At 28.8% G+C, this 20,881-nt stretch overlaps 1 protein-coding gene across 1 annotated transcript in view; it reads left to right on the top strand.

The window, feature by feature from the left end:
- The first annotated feature begins 9,597 nt into the window (after positions 1–9,597).
- Positions 9,598–20,881, top strand: part of LOC105845232 (uncharacterized) — a 50,464-nt gene continuing 39,180 nt past the window's right edge. The window contains exons 1-2 of the mRNA XM_065787151.1: positions 9,598–10,221; positions 19,333–19,424. Of these exons, the coding sequence (XP_065643223.1) occupies positions 9,703–10,221; positions 19,333–19,424 (611 nt within the window). The 5' untranslated portion in view covers positions 9,598–9,702. The remainder of the gene's footprint in view (positions 10,222–19,332; positions 19,425–20,881) is intronic.

Genomic DNA, 20,881 nt, shown 5'->3' with positions numbered 1-20,881 from the left:
ACAATAGTGATGGCATAGAAATAGTCCATTATTTGTTTTGTTAAAACTAAACTTAAAATAAAAGAAAAATTTATCATAAGATTTAAAAAATGAAGCTTTTGAGGAAGTATCAATATTATAACTTTAACCTTCGTGGTATGCCATTACTTCCATTGAATGAAAAACGGATACGTAGTTATCCAAAAAAACATCCAGACCTTTAAGTTTCTGAACCCATCTAGTTCGACATGTATCAATTAATTTTGCTTGACTAGGAAAAATGAATTTATTGAGACAGCTGGCACGTTTAGGTGATAAGTTAAAAAAATATGATATATCTTTAACTTTATCTAGAACATTGCATGATTTACTAACAACTAAGTTAAGTTATTGGTATGCACAGTGAACAAAAATAGCCTTTGAATTGATAAATTTATTTCTAGATAAAATACCTTTTAATTTACCAGACATTGCCCCAGCACCATCATATCCTTGACTCTTACATTTTTGGATACCAAGTTCAAGATCATCAATTGCAGAAATTATGTTTTGTACACCAGTTGTACCAGGTTTACATTCAATAAACCGTAGAAAGTCTTCACAAATAATATTATCACAGTCAATGTATCTTATAACTAGAGATAGCTGTTAAATATTAGAACAATTAGAGGCTCCATCATACAAGATAGAAAAATAACCTGACTTTTTAATTTAACTTAATTAGAACTTCTTCGATTGTTTTTCCACAGCATTTAGTATGTTCGTTTTGTGTGGTTTTAGATATATAGGTTACATTTTTAGGAGCAGAACAAATATGGTGATAAAGAACTTTATCACCTGCCTCAACACAAAAATTTAAAAGCACTACAAAGTTGTCTATACCAATGTTGTCTTTACATGTTTCTCCTATCTCTGGATGATACTTACGGTCATCAAAATGACCTCGAAAAGAATATCGTTGCGGCCAAGAAAAATAATTGTCTTTATAATTGGAATTAATTTATTTCGATTACTCAATAAGTAATCGAAATAATAATTAATAATAATATTATTTTGATAATAAGTTTTTTCTTTTAAATTATCCATGTCAACTTCAATCAAACTTTTTTTATGAAATAGATCTGGATTGAAGCATGTTAAGACAATGCATTGATATTTGATGAAGTCAACAACTATTATTGTGATCCATATAAGCACGAGTTGCATTACCCCATATTGTAAAAAGTTTTCAAATAAAGTTGATTATTGTGGTATTATTTGGAATTCTGCTAAACAACAGTGTACATGGAAGGCAGTATGCTCCATCTTCAATCTGTGAGTGAGCAAACCAGGAATGTTCAAGTAGCCATTTGATCTTTTTTCTTTTCACCAGAAGCATGAAAAACAAAAGACAAGTCAGGAATAAATATTTTATTAACTAGATCTAATAACATTGAATCATCTTTGCCAGCAGATAGATTTCTACCGCACTCATAGTAAGTAGAAACATAAAAGGAAGGCTTAAAGACTGATCTGATGTACAAGGAATACAGATTGGATTAGGAGTAATATCAATATTTACATCTATAATCTTTGTTTCATTATCTATGAAAAACTTTATGCGAGATTGAATTAACGATTTTTTATTTGAAAATAGATTTTTAGGAGGTTGACAAGATAAATTAGGAACCTTAGTGGTAACAGAAGAATGCAGTAGAACACTCAACAAAGCTGAACACAATCCTCTTTTTAAATCACTATTGACAAATTTCTTTGAGCATAAAGCTTCTCTTTTCACAATACGGACAAAATGATTTGGTGACCACATGTCTTTATTCTTGGAAAGAGAGCAACAATCAGTATTACACCATAAAATGCTCAGAATTTCTTAACTTGTTTTTTGTTTTATTCTACGTGGGTATATACTTACATTAACTAACTTTTTGTATTTTTCAAGCCCATATTCAGGATAAATAGACCGAATTTGTTTATTTAACACTATAGATAATGGAATTAAACTAAGAAAAGAAGGAAATTTATTGTTTCTGCAATTAATTTTAATTAAGTTAATTAAAATTAAGTTTAATCTCATACTTTAAAACAATATAGTCTTCATTTTCATTTTGCATGAGAATAAAAGCTTCCATTTCAGAATTTCTCAAAGAAAGAAAATCTTTGTTTACAACAGGAAACTTTGAATTTAATTCTTTGAGATTATTACGAAGCTTCACTTTGTAAGTCGTAATATTAGGCAAATGCTTGGCTTTAATGGCATTGGATAGCAACAAATCCATAATTGCAAACAAAAATAAAATTTCTATTAAAAATTACTAGAGCTAATTTTTGATAAACTTCAATTTATTCGAATACTTAAGGCTTTATACAAATAATTAAGGCGTTATTAAAATAATTAAGGATTCATTTTTATAAATAAACGGAACCGAGAGAACCCTTTTGATCAAACGTTCCTGTAACTTTTTTTTGTTGCCTACCGGAAATTTGGGTCAAATGAATCCTGAAATAATAGGAATTTTTTGGCCTTAATTACGGCAACCAAAATAAATACATTGCAGTAACGAATGATTAAAAGGGTTCTTTCGGTTCCGTTTACTTTAAAAAAAGAATTTTGATTTATAGCGGCGTTTTGAATCATGACGGAGGAGAGCTAAGTCTAACATTTTTATAGCCGTCAATGTTTTTTTATAAAGGCAATATTTATTCTTTTAAAGAACTCATACATACATATTAGTATGCTATAAATTTAAGTTTAGTATTTTGTATATTATGAAACGGAATTTTTTATAATTTCTTTGATTATTATGGGTGAATCCTAGGCAACACAGGATATCCCCTAGATCCGCCCACAAACTTTTGATAATTCACAAAGAACTAGACTTTAATCTGAAACTTTTAAATAGAAGAGTAGCCGTGACGCAGTGGTTGCGAACTTGCCTCAGAAACAAAAAATCCGTGATTCAAACCCCACCTCTGGGCATATTTTGCGACATCGGTTAGGAAGGAGGCTTGAACTTCCAATTAAATACTCATCCGCGGTGCTCTCTGATAAGACCGTGAGGACTTCTTGGGACACCGGAATAAAAAAAAAAAATAATAATCACTTGTTTTTTACTAGTTTTTTTGTTGTCTTGTTTTTTTTCTTCATTCTTGATTATATTTATTCTTGATCTTAATCTGAATCTTTATAAATCTGAAATATAAACAATTGCAACAATAAAATATTTAAAAAAAATGTGTATTTAGAAATGTGAGAATAAGATGTGAGAATAGAATAAGTGAGTACCTATATATTTCTTCTATAGTATATGATATTTTTATACTATAATTTAGTATTTTGTATAATAGTTTCTAAAATATTTGTGTCTTAAACTTTTAGATATTTATTCTTATATTTATTTATTTCTTATAAAAATACTTCTTGTTATATTCAATTTTTACCTTTTAATTTTGTGTTTGTATGATTGTTTCTAAAAAATTTTTATTTTACTAGTACTCCAAACTTCCTTTTTTTTTGTTATAAATGTTTTATTTCCTTTTTATTTATTTGAAATTTTGAATCTTAATGAATTAAAGTTAATAATAATAATAATAATAATAATAATAATAATAATAATAATAATAATAATAATAATAACAATAATAATAATAACAATAATAACAATAATAATAAAAATAAAAGCAGGCATTGTTTACATATTTTGTTATCATTAGAATAATGAGACGTGTTTAAAAGGATGCATAGAGTACAGCAAAGAAAGTAGTCAAAATTGGCTGGTTGATAAAATACTAGGTTCTAAACCCCAATTTTGAGCGCTAAGTTGCTTTGGAAAACGCTTAAATGTTTAAAGCAAGTAATCCTTGTTGATTAGGTTAAAGTCTTGGAAACAATTCAATGAGAGCAAACGCTTCGTAATAAGTCTAATAATTTTTTGTAATAATTTGTATTTTTTCAATTTTTCAAAAAAATTGTAAAATTTTTGTATGATTTTTTTTCTAACTAGACACAACTTTTATTTATTTTACTTTTATATTTTTCAAATAATTATTAGTAAAGTGTACATGTTACGGTTTTTGTAAATACATACAATTAGGGCTTGGTGAAAAGGCAGACTAACGTCTTTTTCTTATCTCGCTAATGAATTTATTTATATACTTTTAAATTGTAAATGTTATTAAACAGTGAAACAAACGAGCTAAACAAAAAATAGCTAACGATATAGTTTCAGATTCCTGAAAAGGACAACGTACTGCTTCTTATGACGCAAATTAGTTAATAGTTTAGAGCTCTTATTGAAGTTGGGATTGAGCTTTTTAACTAGAATTTGCTGGTCCTCGCTCAGCCAATTTTCACATACAACCACTTTTTTGAGAGAGATTGGAAATTTTTTGCGAGTGTTGTGTAAGATCTCGGGGTACACAACATCAAACTCAAAAACAAAGTCTTCTAAGACATTGCCCACCTTTCCTAAGAACTCTTCTAGCTGTGACTGAACGTACTCAAATTCACCAACATGTTTATGCTGCATCATCTAATAGCCATAGAAGCTGTTACCATTCAGATATATAATGTAGCTAGTTGACTTAGCACTGTCAGTCAGGACTCATAGTCAGGGCGGTATAGGTTGTTTGTTTTTTTAAGCGTTTTAAAAATATACTGATGCCACGTAGTTTTTTTCAAAAAAGAGGTACATATCGATGTGAGAGGCTCAAGATTGATTTTTTTCCTTTTCGTAAAGTGTCACAAGCCGTCCCAGCAGAGCTGAAGTAGAAAAAAAAGTAAAGCAAAGACCATAGTGATCCATTAATGTTTTTCTGAACTTTTTAAACACATCAGCTTATTGCGTCATATCCGTTTTCAAATATACATCATGAATGTCACCAAAGCTTATACAGTTGAGTGCGTTCTAAACATATTCCAAACATGTTGTGAACGCTGAGAGTCTTAAGCAATTCAATTTATTGTCAATTTAGATTAAAAAGTCTCTAAAGGTGGGAGCTGAGTCTCATTAAATCTGCCGAAGCTATCAACGTACTCATAAGAGTAAACTCTCTTGCTACGTAAGAGTATAGGCTTAGTATATTTTAATCTCTTTTTGATTATTATCAAGTCTTCAAGCTTAATTTTATTCGAAAGATGATCAAGTGAGTTATGCATTAATTGGAGAGAGTTGATAAAAGACAATTTATTGTCGAAGAACGTGTGGTTTTCCATGCAGATAGGAATTCAGCTTATCTTGCCTTCAGAAGCCGTGTTAAAAGCTTTCATTGTAAGATGATCATAGTAACGTCATAGGCTGCGGAAAATAACTGGAACGTTAGTTCTATTTTTGTAATCGATCGACCTGAGTTTGCATTTGTTGTGAGCTGCGCCTTAGTACTTTCCCGTTATGTAAATGTGGTTACAAAATTTTTTGTTATTCGACATCTTCACTTTCAGCAAGGCTGTAAATAACCACTATTAGAGTTGGAAGTTACTGTAAGAGAAAGGATGAAGTTTTTAGAGCAAGATAATAATTAACAGACGACTTAAAAATTTTTAAATAATATAAAAAAGGAAAATAAAATTAAGGAAGCGAAATCCAAAGAACTGATGTTCGAGAATAAAAAAAGAGGAATAGGATTTTTTGGGGCACTCAGAAACAGTCACAGTATAAGGTTGAGACTTTATTGAATGACGTGAAACACAAGAATGCCTAGTGTTGAGCCGCAGATGTAACGGTATTTTACTTCTGCAATTGAGACCTGATTGAATTTACTCATTGCAACATATACTGGCTTGGCAAAGACCTTATAAAATGCCAATAACTCCGCTTCAAAGCTTGTTAAGCAGTGCTCCTATGAGACTTCTGTTTTATTTTGTAAGAAAGAAAGAAAAATAAAGAAGCTTCACCTTGTTAATTGTTTTAAACCTTCACATAGCAGTAGCTACATGGAACCTGTTTTTATTTAGACAAAGGAAGCTTTTTTGTGGATTGTCTTGAAAGTGTTTATTAGGTATAGGTTTTTTAAAGGTTGGTATTTTAAGAGAATTAAAGTCAATATAAATAATATAAAAAAGTTGCGTTTACGCATATTAGCTTGCAAATTTAAATACATTTCTGCCGGCTTATGGCATCACTGTTCTTTGTAATTTGTCCCCAATACCAAAGCAATACTTACTATATGTTTTATGGTGATCATCGTTTCAAGAACACTTGAAGGCATTGTCAGTTTGGGTGCTTTAATGGCTTATACTTGTTGCCATAGTAATACATACGTGCACTCCTTGATCTAGACATAAAAGGAATTTATGGATTATCAGTAACTAGTTAAAGATCACTAGGAAGTTGATATCTGTTAAGTCCACCTCTCCAAGATGCTTACTCTATTTACTTGTACAGTCATCTTATTTGTCTGCTGGGTATTTGGCGCTGACGATAGCCCACCTGAAACATTGATTGGAAATATATATCATAATTATTGTGTGGACACAGAAAAATCTGCTCAACTTTAAATTAAGATTTCTCTAAAACCACAAATGCTTTTTTTTATTTTATTTTTTTTAATTAAACGTTACTTCTTTAACTTTAATTGTGTTGATAAACTTTTCTTTACAAATCAATGATTTGCAAAATTTTTCGGAAACAAATTAGGGTGCGAAAAAAAGTTATTTTTTTGAAAACTCACTTTTTTTTTACATCACTTTTGTTTCAAAAGTCAAGCAATATGAAATTGCTGGATATTTGAAAAAAAAAAGTTAATTTTTATTTCAAAAATCCAGCGATTTCATATTGCTTGACTGCTAAACGTACCAATGTCCCAAAATCTACAGTCATCGTCGATATTGCAAACAAGTTTAGTTCGTCATTGATATTGTAACCAAGTTCAAGACTAATCAAAGTTTCGAAAGAAAAACTGGAAGTGGAAGAAAGATAACATTTCATAATTCCAAAAAGGTAAAAGTAATTCTTAATTCAATAGCGAGAAATCCGAACCAATGAGTGAAACCAATGAGATCTAGTAAGAAAATTCAAGACTTTGCGTTCTTATATCAAAAAAATACTTAAAAATACTGGAATTAAAGCATTAGTTTAAGGGATTCTTCGAAAGGCAGGTGGAGTAACAAAAAATAAAAATAAATTCCAAAAAATGTGGAATAATGCTATCAATAAGGTAGCTCATGCCAAACTACCAATAAGGTTTGGTCATTCCAAATCATTATTATTTCAAATGAAAACTCTTAATATTTATTAGGTGAATATTTTTAATATACTTTGTTTTATGTACAAATGTAAAACTAGCGCATCTCATCTTTCTTTTCATAATCTATATACCTTAAAAGATAAAAATAAATATAACTTCAGCTAATCCTGTTAAAATTAGGCATTTTTTAAATCTTAACTATAAAAAATACTCCAGATTCTTCAAAACTATATAGGAATACCTGAGTTAAATAGAATAGAAATTTAATATCATATCGCCATTCTGGTGTTTCAGTAATCACATTTTCACCATTTTTGAAATTCTTCTTGAGCTGTTTGTCGTAAAGGACTACGTTAGTTTTGTAATAAACTGATGTTTGATATTACTAATTTTTTTAAATATTCAAAAATATTATTTATTTGTTTGCAGCTTTTGTTTAGCTTTAGTTACTAGTACTTTGCTGGTACTTTCGGACTGTTCTTCTGAATCTCAGACCCTTGATATTCTGTTTCAGACTCCGATATTGCTGTTGCCGTTACTGTTTTTAAAGTATGCTTGAAGGACGCATTTTTTCTTTTGGATGGATAAATAGTTTTTAAAATAGCAGCCTTCCCATTTACATACCCGACCTGTCTTTAAAAGCGTTTTTTTAGTTTTTTTAAACCAGGAACGATTGAGACTAGAAACTCCCTGAACAAGTTCTTAAAGCAGTGCATAAATCAAGCAACCAAGTGTCTTTGAGAATCTGAACCAAGTGCTTTTGAAATATGTAAAAAGATAGACATATTTATTTAGTCTAACAAAGCATATAGGTTATATATTACGCTTTAATTGAGTAAAAGTTACAATCATATATATATATATATATATATATATATATATATATATATATATATATATATATATATATATATATATATATATATATAGAGGGTAGATTAGGGTAATATGAGCACCTTGGTAATATGAGCATACTTAAAGATTTCTTAGATGTAAGCAGTGAAGTTAAAGTTGCTATGTACTTTTTGATTCGACTTTATGTAGTGATTACAGGAATCAGTGCAATTAGCGTAAATCTATATGAAGTAATTAGCGGGTATCATCTAATTAAAACGCTGTTAAATTTTTTGTTTTTTTAAAATAATATCATCACGCATGAATATGTCTGTGGCGCGAAATTTTGGTGCTAAAATAATGAAATTAATTTTTTCATAAAAAAAAATATGTTAGCTAAATATCCAATCCTTTTTGGCTTGAAAAACAATGCATAGAACTATTTAGTTTTGACTTTATTTAAAGATGCCATTTTTGTGTAATATGAGCATGCTCAAATTACCCAGTGATTTTCATTGAAATTGCCTAGTTTAAAGTTTAAAAAAGCAGTGGTTTTAATTGGTTTTTTGAATAAAAATAAAATATAGTAAAACTTTTTAATATTTTAACAATACTAAATATTTTTCTGTAATTTAAATTCAAAAAAATTGAATTTTTATCGTTCAAAGCTTTGAGTTGATAAAATTGAAAAAAATACGAACAATTTTTTTTTTTTTTTTCTTGCGGAAAACATAGTAGTATTGTTTCAACAAAAAGTGGCTTAAAATTTGATCTTTTAATGATAAGTTTTGTTAAAAACAAATCATTACATTCCAAAAATTAGTTCTAGTTGTCAAGTTGGTATTTTTTTACAAAATGGGTAATATGAGCGTTTTTGTGACGTTTTTAAAACCTCTGTGTTTTTAAGAAAAAATTTCGGGTGCCCAAATATCTGAGTGGATCATGAGAAGGGATCCCTAAATATTGTTTATTCGCAAAAATTTTGGATCCAGCTTAATTATTTTTGAAATTATTCCAATTTTTGGTTAAGGTGCTCATAAATACCCTAATCTACCCTATATACAGACACACATAAAAACAAGAGTTACGAATTTCTTTTAACTAAATAGAATTTCTAATTGGAAGACTTAGAATTGGAGAGACTTTTAATGCATATTTCAATACGTACCATAACCATTTAAAAAAACTCTAGAGTTTTGGTGTTAAATCAACAAAATAATAAAGTCTGGAAATAATATAGACAAAAGTTTCGCGTCCTTAATTAACTTTCACAATTTAATTAATTTCATATTATTTTTCATACTTGTATTAGAAAGTTAAAACCTCAGTTTCAAATTTCATTTTCTTTATAAATATTTAAACGTTAAGTTTTAATTTTTTAAAAGACTATTGATTGCAAGTGTATACAAGGCAAATTATAAAATATGCAAAACATAAATATTTAAAAACTATGTACTTGCATTTTTCGTTTTTTAATATTAATGAGCATTAGCATTTAAATTGTTATAGTAAATTTATGAGCTTAACTATTTTTATACAAATTGGTATAAATATTTCCGCAAAAATAAAATAAAAATCATTTTCCTCTCGAAAGTCATTTTTGTTTTACAGCTAATCATGAAAATTTATCATTGTTAAAACAAGAACGTGACAGAAGCAATAAATATTTCAATTATTTTAAAAAACTCCACAACCTAAGCTGTTAAAAAAATGTTTAAAAAGCAAACAGTGTGCTTGATTTTTCTTTATATTCTGCCAGGGCAAATGCTGGTACCAGATCAAGTGTTTTTTTGGCCAATTAAACCTTTTATATTTTATGAAAGCGACGGTAACTTAGATGGTATATTGCCGTTTATGTACAAACGATTACAAGAATTGTGTTGTCCTTCAATAGATTTAGTACAATATCATTTAATTAACAAAACATTTGATCAAGATAATTTTTATAAAAGTTTAAAAAAAAGAAGTCATGCTAATAAAGAGTTCGAAAATTATACAGGAAAAAATGGAATATGGTTTCCCATTTTAATTATAGCAGATGAAAATATTTTGAAAAGTAAAAATGTTAAGCAAGATTTTTTTATATATTCACCAAATGTTGGAGTTATTGTTAATAAAAACAAAATTACAGTATCGCGTAAAATTTTAGAATCTATTAAAAAAAGCATTCCAATCGCATCATTTGCTATGGGATTTATTTTGCTTTTCTCGTTACTCGTATGGTTAGTAGTAAGTCTTTTTTTTTTTATTTGCTATTTGCCATTAAAAACAATAATAAACAACATTATTTATTTATAATATAATAAGAAAGAAACTTTAATTTAAAATATGTACCTTTTGAATTATTTTAAACTTTCTGATTATTACTTTTTTTTTTTTTTTTTTAACAATAGATTAAAAAACTTGTTTTTTCACATTTTTTCGAAATAAATGTTTTTATAATTTAAATCAGCAATTTTTACTACTTTTTAATAACTATAATTAAACTAATAAATTTTTATAACTATAGATACTTTTTATTAACTATAAATAAAGAAATAAGTTTTAATAACTATAAATTAGCAACTTTTGCAATGCGACTGTTAAAATTAACTAAAACAATGTTTATATCTAAATTTGCCATCAAGCAGCGTTATTCAAACGTCTTTAAAAAAAACTCTTAACAAGAGAAATAAGTATATATAAAAGGTGGATTATGGAGGCTAATGAAGCGTCTTCAGCACTCTCTATCCTCTCAAGGAGCGTCTACAAATTGTCCATTTTTATATACTGGCAAACAAACACACGTAAAACGAGTCATGGGAACAACTATATCAAATAGTTGTTTTTATTTGACTTTTCTTGTAACGACTTTTTGTACTAACAAAGTAAATGAGCATTTTAATCATATATTATATAATGCAGTCTACACTAAATTCACAACGTTGCAACAACTTTTGAACTTTAAGAAAAAAGAAATCAAAATAGACGATATTTTGTCATGGATTTTACAAAACGATTATAATTAAAGACTTCTATATCATTTATAACAGCTGGAGTTCTGTTGGAAATCAAGAGTCTGTTGAGAAACCTGACATAATGTCAAAATAATTTTTTTATGAATTGAGTTGATAGATGTAACCAACGTCTTTTCTACTACTCTGTTGGTTGAAAATCAATTAAGTGGTAAAAGATTGTCTTTTTTAGATTTCTAGAATTGTGTGTTGTTAACGCTTAAGCAATATACTTCAATATTCGCCCAGATAAAAAGACAAACCGAAGATGTCATAAAACTTTTCGAATCGAGCATGTACATTTGCTGGTTAATTATCTCAATGATTTGGAAGGAAATCGACCACCAAAGGTTTGAAAACCAATTTCCATTAAGGTCAGAATGAAAGGAAAACGTTTTTTTGTCAGCTGTCACCCTCAGCGTTAAAGATGCAGTGCTTCTGGTTACCAAAAAAATTATTCTGGAAAATTGAAAGATACATAAACTTTAAATTTTTGTGAAAAATGCAATAAGTTTATTTGCAGGAATTGTTTTGAAGATTTTCATATAAAAGTTATATATAGAATGTCATTTACTAACATTGACTATTTTTTTAAATTTTATATTTTATTTATATCGGTCTATAATTTCTGATATCTTAAAGATTTTTATACTTTGAGAACTGCATTTGTATCAATTTTTCTTACAGAATGCATTTCTGATAGTTTCAAGTCTTGATTAGCATTATTTATAGCACCAAATTATTTCTAAGTCTGATTTTTGTTTAAAATTATTTTTTTCACAAAAATCATGTGATGTTTATGCCCGCCATTATTAATAATTTAATTTTTTTTAAAGATATATAATGTCTATGATTTTTTTTTTTAAACATCTTTACTTCCAACAAAGCTGCAAGCAACTACTAATTAAATTTGGAAGTTACTAGAACAGAAAATCTTTGCTTCCAACAAAGCTGCAAGCAACTACTAATTAAATTTGGAAGTTACTAGAACAGAAAATCTTTGCTTCCAACAAAGCTGCAAGCAACTACTAATTAAATTTGGAATTAAAAAAGATGAAGATTGTAGAGCAAGATAACAATTGATAGACAACTTAAAGGATTGCAAATTATATTAATCAGGAAAACAAGATGAAGGAAGCGAATTTAGAAGAAGTAAAGTTCGAGGAAAAAAACCAGACGAATAATAGTTTTGGAGCACTTAGGAACAGTCACAGAAAAAGGATGAGACTTAATTGAATGACGAGTAACACGAGAGTGAATTTTAGTAGATGGCACAAAAAATGCTAGCTCTTTAGAGCAGTGTCGATTATTGTATTCTTAAAAATTAGAAAGAGAAGCAACATCACGACGATGTGATAAATGTTGAAGGTTGGCTGCAAGAGCAGGTCCAACTATGCTTACAATGCGTTTTTGCACCTTGTCTAAGAGAGGAAAGACATCATTAGAAGATCCGTACCAGATATGGCAACGGTATTCCATACATGGCCGGATTTGAGATTTATAGAGATAAAAAATAGAATTCGAAGTAAGAAAGTGTCGATAAAGCGATGCAAACTTATCAGATGCTAATTTTGCAACAAACTTGATGTATGGTTTCCAAGAAAGATTGGAAGTTAGAGTTAATCCTACATTATGAAGAGTGGATGACTCATCGAGTACATTACCGTTCATAAATATAGGAAGATCTAAATTATTGCGATAACGATTGGCTGAAAAAAAATGAGTTTTATCTGTAACGAAGTTTACCAGCCACTGTGGGCCCCATGCTGTAACAGAAGTGAGATCCTTTTCAAGCTCAAATGCCTCCTTCAAGCAATCCGAGAGTGTTGGTTTCTTATCACGACAAGAATAAATGGTAGTATCATCAGCAAACAATGCCACCTTAGATGTGAGAATACCTGGAAGGTCGTTAATCTAAATTAAAAAGAGTATCGGGCTAAGGATGAAATCTTAAGGAACCCCAAAAGTTTCAATAATCTTAAAAATATTGCCAGATAGACCATAAGAAGAAAGCTTATGGAGAAGACCGGCATGCCAAACTTTATCAAAATCTTTTGAAATATTAAGAGCAATGGCCTTAACCTCTCCACCTTTATCTAATGCATGATAAAACCTATCCGTTATTACTGTTAGCAAATCAGCTGTAGAACGAGAAGATCAAACTCCATATTGATGGTCAGAAAGTAATTTATTACATTCAAGATGAGAAATTAAGTGTTTGTTAATTAAAGATTCAAAAACTTCGCTTATGATAGGAAGAAGACTAATGGGACGGTAGTTAGACGAATCAAATTGCTCTCCACAATTTTTGAAGATAGGGTTAGCAGATGCCGTTTTCCAGCAGGATGGAAAACAAGACTCTAATAAGCACTTGTTGAATAGTTTTGAGAATACAGACGACAGCTCGGGAGAACACTTCTGCAAAACAATAACCGGTATGTTGTCCTGGTAACAAGCTGTAGAAGCGTCAAAGCAGGAAATAACTTAATAAACAGAAGCTGGAGTGATACGAATGACAAGCAATAAATCAACCTGGTCGTTAGCAATATCAGGTGGAACGCAACTAGTGGAATCAAGAGATGATATTGATGAAAAGTTTTTAGCAAACAATTCAGCTTTCTCTTTAGGTGAGGTGACAAAGTCTGAACCATACAAGAGAGGTGGTATTAAAGATTTGGCCTTGTTATTAATACTATTAAAGATTCTCAAGATGTCATGAGAGTCTAATTTTTGAGATGAGATACGAGATTTCATGACCTGAGAATAGCGAGAACAGCTAAACTCAGCTTAACTCAAATTACTTTCACAAAGAGGAAGTAGGTCTGTTGATACTATAACTCAAATGATAGGTTTGAGAACTTTGTGTTGATGATTTTTTGTGTTTCATAGTTTTTGGTACTTTGTTCATTTTTAAAATTGTTGGAGAACTTGACTCAAAGCATAGATAGTGAACACTGACTCAAAACACTGTTTAATAGCCCTAGCAATTGCCGCATTACTAATAATAATCTCTAAACCGTAACAAACGGCTCCAAATAAGGCCTCAGTAATGCAAACCAAAAGTACAAACAGAGACACCATCCATGGGCAACATGGCATTGGTAATACTTTGGTATTTTTCAGCTGTTGATGGAATCAGCCTCTTTGAGAGCAACCACAGAGTTCGAGAAATCTGACTACCATCCGGCCTCAAAGCCATAAAACTAAGTTTTAGAGCTGTACCCTAATTAGGAGATAATATCAAATAATAGAATGAGTTACCTAGTCATAAAAATAGAGACACAAGCAAAATTAATGCATTGAGTCAAGAAGATCCAGCATTCAACATCCTAAACTGGAAACAGTGTATTAAAAATACATCGGCGCCAGCCTAATAGATGAAGAAGGGGTACAAGGCTGGTCAACAGAAAGAATCTATTTTAGATTCAAAATATATACAGTTTCAGGGTGAAAATATGATGCCCTCTGTACTTTAAACTAATTTTTAGCATTATATTTAGTACAAATTTTTAGCGAATTTCCAAAAAATATGGTCCTAGCTTATTTGTTGATAATTTTTGATATCTTAAAGATTTTTAAGTGTTTGAGCACTCTATTCGTATCTATTTTTCTTATAGAATGCACCTGTGGTAATTTTAAATTATGGTTAGGATTTTTTAACTTTTGCAAAGCAATAAAATCAGACTTTTAAATTTCTAGGAAAAAAACTGCAAAAGTCATGCAATCTTTGTGTCCGCCATTATTGGTATTTCTTTTTTTTTAAAAAAAAGAGGCACTTTCTCTATTCATTTATCTGCCAGATATTACATACTAATGGGGTGAAAATATGATGCCTCATATCTCTAATACACCATTTTCGTATAGCATGTTTATTTTTACTGTTTACAAATATTAAATATAGACACAAAAGAGTTAATAGAAGAGTTAGACTTGCCTTCAAGTTTGAAAATTGACGGTAGTCTCTACATACTGTATTATCTTGCCGAACATATTCATTTTTCATTAAAATATATATATTTAAATATTAAAATATATATATTTAAATATTAAAAAACGTTTTATGATTGTTTATTGACAATTACAAAATTCGCAAACATCTTTTTTAATTAATTTCTCAAAATTTACTCATTCATTAGTTTCCAATTCACTAACCTCAAAGTAAGAGATTTCCTAAGCTTCTACCTCAGGAGCATTACATAGAATCCAAAGCTTTTTTTGATTTATAATGTCCGACCGTGAATTGAAAATACTCGCTTTATCTACGCGTGGTATGTGATATTTTAAAAGTTTTTTTCCTAATATCATTTTCTTGAGCTTTATGCAGATGAGAAATTAAATTGACATGTTCCGTTCTTTTCGCAGTTATAGACTTTTTTAAAGTACTAAGAAATTCTTTGATCAGTGATGACTTAATTTCACCTTAATTTTAAACCTAAGTTTTTCTTTTAATTTTTGTTTTAGGTACCCCAAGAAGACCTAACAGTCTTGTCACAGAGCACCGCGGAGGTGCATTTAAGTAGGATATTCACGCCTCCTTTCTTACTAATGGTGCAAAATAGCCCAGAGCTTGGTTCAAATCCGGGAACTCTTGCTTCTAAAGCAAACTACTGAGCCACGGCTGCTTATTTATTTAATTATTGTATTTACAATAACAAAAAGATAAATAAGCAAGCTTTTTTTCAACAAAGTGACTATACTGCTAAAAAAGTGACTCAACTGCTAAGTTTACCGGCAAAAGTACTGAGATGGTAGCAATTAATGTTTCAAACTTGGTGTCTGTAAAATTGGTAGTTAGTATTAAATTAATAGTTTTTTAATGCATGATTTTAAGTTATAAAAGAACTTTAAAGCGTTGCTAATAGGCTGTTCCGTTAAGTTTTAGAATCTGAGATTAACCGATATTCTTTTCCAAATTCTAGATTTAGGTGAAGACGGGGCAAGATGGCAAATGTTTTGAAAGCCTTGAGTTATTGCGAGACAGCGTGAATTTTATTTATTTTTAATTTATTTTTGTTCCATAGTATACATTTTCGTGATTACATAATAAAGATTCGTTAAGATTGAAAATACATATAAATGTAAAAAATCACAAACATAAATAATAAACAAACTTCTGTAATACGAACTGTAGGAAGAACGCGGGTAACTTGCGATATGTTTATTTCAATTTAGATTTTTGTCAATGAAAACATCTAAAAATTTAGTAACATTATCCCTACTTACTTCTCTATTTTCAAAAAACAATTTTGGAAGAGAAGATTCGACTTTTTTTTTTATAAGAAGGATGAAATAAAGAAAACTTTGCTTTACTTAAGTAAATAGAAAGTTTATTTGCCCTAAACCATCCAGAAATTTTTTCTAATTCTTGATTCATTTTTACGCACAGTTCGTTTATAATTTTTCCGGAGATAAAAAAGTTGCTATCATCAGCAAACATTATAGTTGAAATTCTTTTTGATGCCCGATAGAGATCGTTAACATATTAAAAAAGCAATGGCCCAAGTATTGAACCCAGAGGAACACCACACTTTAATATAGAAGGATTAGAGAGTTTATTATCTCCATAGTATATAGATTGCACACGTTTGTCTAAGTAGCTTTCTATCCATTTGTTCGTTCTACAACTTATGCCATGCATATTAGGCTTTGATCATAATATTTTGTGATCGACTGTATCAAAAGTCTTAGAGAGATCTATAAATACACCTAAAGTAACTTCTCCGTTTGTAAAAGAGTTTTTTATTTCATCAACTAGGTGAAGGATTGCGTGTTCAGTTGCTGTATTTTTTTGAAAGCAAAATTGCTTGGAGTAAATTAAATTATTTTCTTAAAAAAAAGTATATACTCTATTGTGCATAATTCACTCAAATATATTAAAGAATGTAGAAAGCGTTGATATTGGTCTGTAACTGCCTATTTCACTTGTATCTCCTAACTTAAAAATAGGTTTTACTTTCGCAGTTTTCAGTTTTTCAGGAAAAATACCTTCCTTTAAGGAGTGTTTAAATATTTTAAATAAAGGAACTTTAAGCTCGTTTTGGTAGTTAATTATAATGTTGCTAATAATATCGTCTATTCCGGTTGCTTTGTTTCTTTTGCATTTTTAGTTTGCAAGTAAAGAAATTTCTAATAAAAATTAAAACAAAAAGTTCATAAATTTGTCATCTGGTCACGTGACCGGGGCAGGATGACTATTATGCAATTTCTGCCTTCAATTTTATAAAATTTAAAAAAACTACTACTCCAACTAAAGTAAACACAAAACGTAATACCTTCTATTTCGAATAACCAAGGTATTTTTTTTAAGCACAAAAATAAACTTTTGCGTATGATATTGTGTTAATAATATTAAAAATTAAAACAAATGGTGTTTTAAAATACAAAATGTATTTACAGATTTTTTTTTACCCAATTATTAGATTTTTGTTGAGTTGTTATATTAAAAGCCATTTTGCTCCATTTGCCATCTTGCTTGAGAATTCGGCGCCATTTTGTCTAATTTTTTTTTAACTTTGCTCAATCTGGAGTCGTACAAATTTCAAAATTTTGGATATAAAGGTTCACACTTTTGTATCACCGGTTCCTTGAGCATTTCCACTCAGCAAAAGTAATACTAAAACTTTTCCATTATTTTATGTTCTAATATTTCTTTCATTACTAACTATAGAGAAGTTTTACTAATAATATTAACTTTTTTCTATTGTAGTAACGGATTTTGAAAGTTCATCAATTAAGTTTAAGGCTTTCATTTATTTTTAATGATCATCGGATCTTATAAAAATTCTAAATGGAATCCAGATCTGTCATTTTAGCTAAGATTACTTCAGGAGAGTCTTTTGAAGTGATTTTAAAATATTTAGTGATGGGATGAGTAAATAAAGTAAAATATTTAGCAATTTGGATGAGTATCAGATTTTGAACCAAAGTCATAAAAGTTATTACCGGCATCTCTTTTTTATAAAATTAAATCATGTTTGGCTCTTAAATGTGTGTGAAGACCGATTTTGGATTTTTGGTCACTTTTTACTCTTCGAATTACGTCCTTTTTCATCTTTGATAATGAAAAAAAAAAATTCCAAATTTTTATCTCCACCTTTGAATTATAAATAAACTTCCTAATCTCATTTACATGTATAAACATTTGACTAATTTAAAAATTTCTGTTTTGAATTAACTGAAATTAAAAAATATATATATAAATAATGTTAATATACTCCTTAAACTTCCTAAAGATAAAGGATAAGATAAACTCATAAACGTTTTAAAAGAAAATCGTAAAGCAATTCCAAATTATGAACCTTCTGAATATTATATTAATTTTAATAATGATTAAAGTTAAATTGAGTAAAAGTGAACTATAGGCATCTCAGATAATTGCTTAAACTTAGAGTATCTTCAATGAATATTTTTATTTTTGCATAAGATTTATACTCATACAAACAGTTTAATGATTTTAAACAGAGTTGTAAATATAGATTGTAACAAAAAAAGTTTACGACTTTTCGTATATTTAAAGTGTTCATACAATTAAAAAATAAATATACAAAGAAACATTTTAAAATACAAAGAAGCAGAAGACTTTTACTTAAAATATCTCTTTTCAAATAAATGCATTGATAATAAAATTACTTTTATGGTTATTGTTACTATACTATTTTAATACTATTTGCTTTATTTTTGTTGTTGTTGTTGTTTTTGTTGTTGTTATTGTTGTTGTTGTTGTTGTTAAAAGTCTATTTATATTTAATGATGTTAATAACCTCTATTACACTATAAAATATTTCTATGCTTATTTTTATTTCAAACGACTAAAAAAAAGTAAATTTCTATGTACGATCAACTGATAAAGTAATTGATATTTTTTTAAAACGAGAAATCGTTTTTTTTATTTCCTTTGACCTAACCATCTGGGTAAGTTTTCTCCCAGCTTTCAAAGTTTTTTTTATTACATGTCTTTATATGTAACTCAAAATAAAAGTTTTAATTGAGTTAAGTTTTTTGTTGAAGAAACTTAAAAAAATAGTACGAGTTAGTGAATGGTCTTACTTTCTAGTCGGTAGTTTGGACTGGTAGTTGAAATTAGGCCCAACTTAGTAAAAGTAAATTTGTTTTACGAAATATTAAGAAATAGCTTTCAAGAATATTGTTTTATGCTAATATTTTTTTGATTAGCTATAAACTTGTAAGTATATGCAGTTAACATGTTCATTATGTAGCCGTATAAAGTCTCAAAACTTTTTCTTTCATCCAATAAAAAATCTCACTCTTCCAATAAGTTTTTATTAAAATAAAAATGCATTTGCATATTTCAGTTGCCCTAGTTGTTACCAGTAGCAATTATTTTTAGGAATCCTTAAAAAACAACGATTTTAGCAAGATTTTCATTCAGGGATTCGGCACAAGCTTATGGTGGTCAATTGTTACCTTTGCAACTGTTGGGTAGGAATATTATTAACATTATTACTTTTGTAAGAACTTTTTATGTTCTTCATATACCATTCATGTGCTTTAAAATTCAAAACATATGTCAATAAATGTTTGTAATGTGTCGCATATTTAACCAATAAGCATACATATGACATTATCTCTCATGACTCTTTAGAATGGTATTACTCTGACTGTATTTCCAAAAATATACCATTTAGTAGCCTTTCCGATCAAGAACATAAGCTTACACTTTCATGCAAGAATCTTCCACTAAAGTTATTAAAATCTCTTGAATCTTCTGCTTACCTAAAAAGTCTATATAGAGATAAGAATAAAGTATATAATCCAACTATTAAATATCTTAATGTTACTGAATTCAATAATTCTTTAAATCCTTATACTGGTATATATCTTCATCTCAATATTGCTTCCTTACCACAACATATCGACAATCTCCGTAGCCTTATTGGTACTCTTAACATTTCCCCTATGGTGATAGGAATTGCCAAATCAAATTTATATATGAAAGACTCAAATACAACTGATATAACTTAAATGGATTTAACACTGAATATTGCCCTAGTGAGTCAAAATAAGGTGGGGCTCTTCTGCATCTAAGCTGTAATCTTAACTTTATGCTTATTTCGTCAACAAACTTTAAATCCAAAAGAATTCATCACAAACCATTAAACTCTTTTACTTGCGAATTTAAGTTATGAAAAAAAAAACATTATGTTAATGGGTGATTTCAACATGGACTTTATTAATTTAGAGAATCTACCATAGTTTCTAATTATCTCCAAACATTCTTCCAACACGTATAACTTCAAACACCAAAAATCTCATTGATAATATTTTTATAAACTCCTATTCTCCTGAAACAATCTCTGGCAGTCTAACAATTTCTATTTCAGACCACATAGTCCATTTCCTCTGTATTCCTGGTATAACCCTTAAAAAAAAGAATATAAAAATCTCTTGAAGATGCTTCAAAAACTTACAAAACATATCTATTAAGAAGTGGAAGGTACAAATAAAAGACAAGGATATATATATCTATGATAAGTTTTTTAAATACATTTAAAAAAGTTCTTAACAGACATGCTTCCTACAAAGTTTTAACAAACAAACAAGGTAAACTTAAATCTAAACCATTTCCTTTTTCAACAACAACTTAAACAGCATTAAAAAGACTTGGAAAAGAATAAAAGAAATTATAAACATCAGACCTACAACACACAATAACTCTTTTAACCTCAAAATAAATTATAAAGTCATCTCTGATCCAACTAACATTGATAATGTTTTTAATAATTACTTTGCTACTATCCATGATAATCTGATAAACAAAAAAATTATCCCTAAATATAATTTTAGAGACTCTAAAAAATCCTATTGAAAGTTCTTTTTTCTTTGAGTCAGTGACTAAAGTTGAGGTGTCGAGTCTCAAATTGAAATTTCAAAACAAA

Source organism: Hydra vulgaris, chromosome 01 (genome assembly GCF_038396675.1).
Source record: "Hydra vulgaris chromosome 01, alternate assembly HydraT2T_AEP".
Taxonomy (NCBI): Eukaryota; Metazoa; Cnidaria; class Hydrozoa; order Anthoathecata; family Hydridae; genus Hydra; species Hydra vulgaris.
Note: the sequence above shows the minus strand (reverse complement) of the source record. Positions and strands in the feature narration are given on the sequence as shown.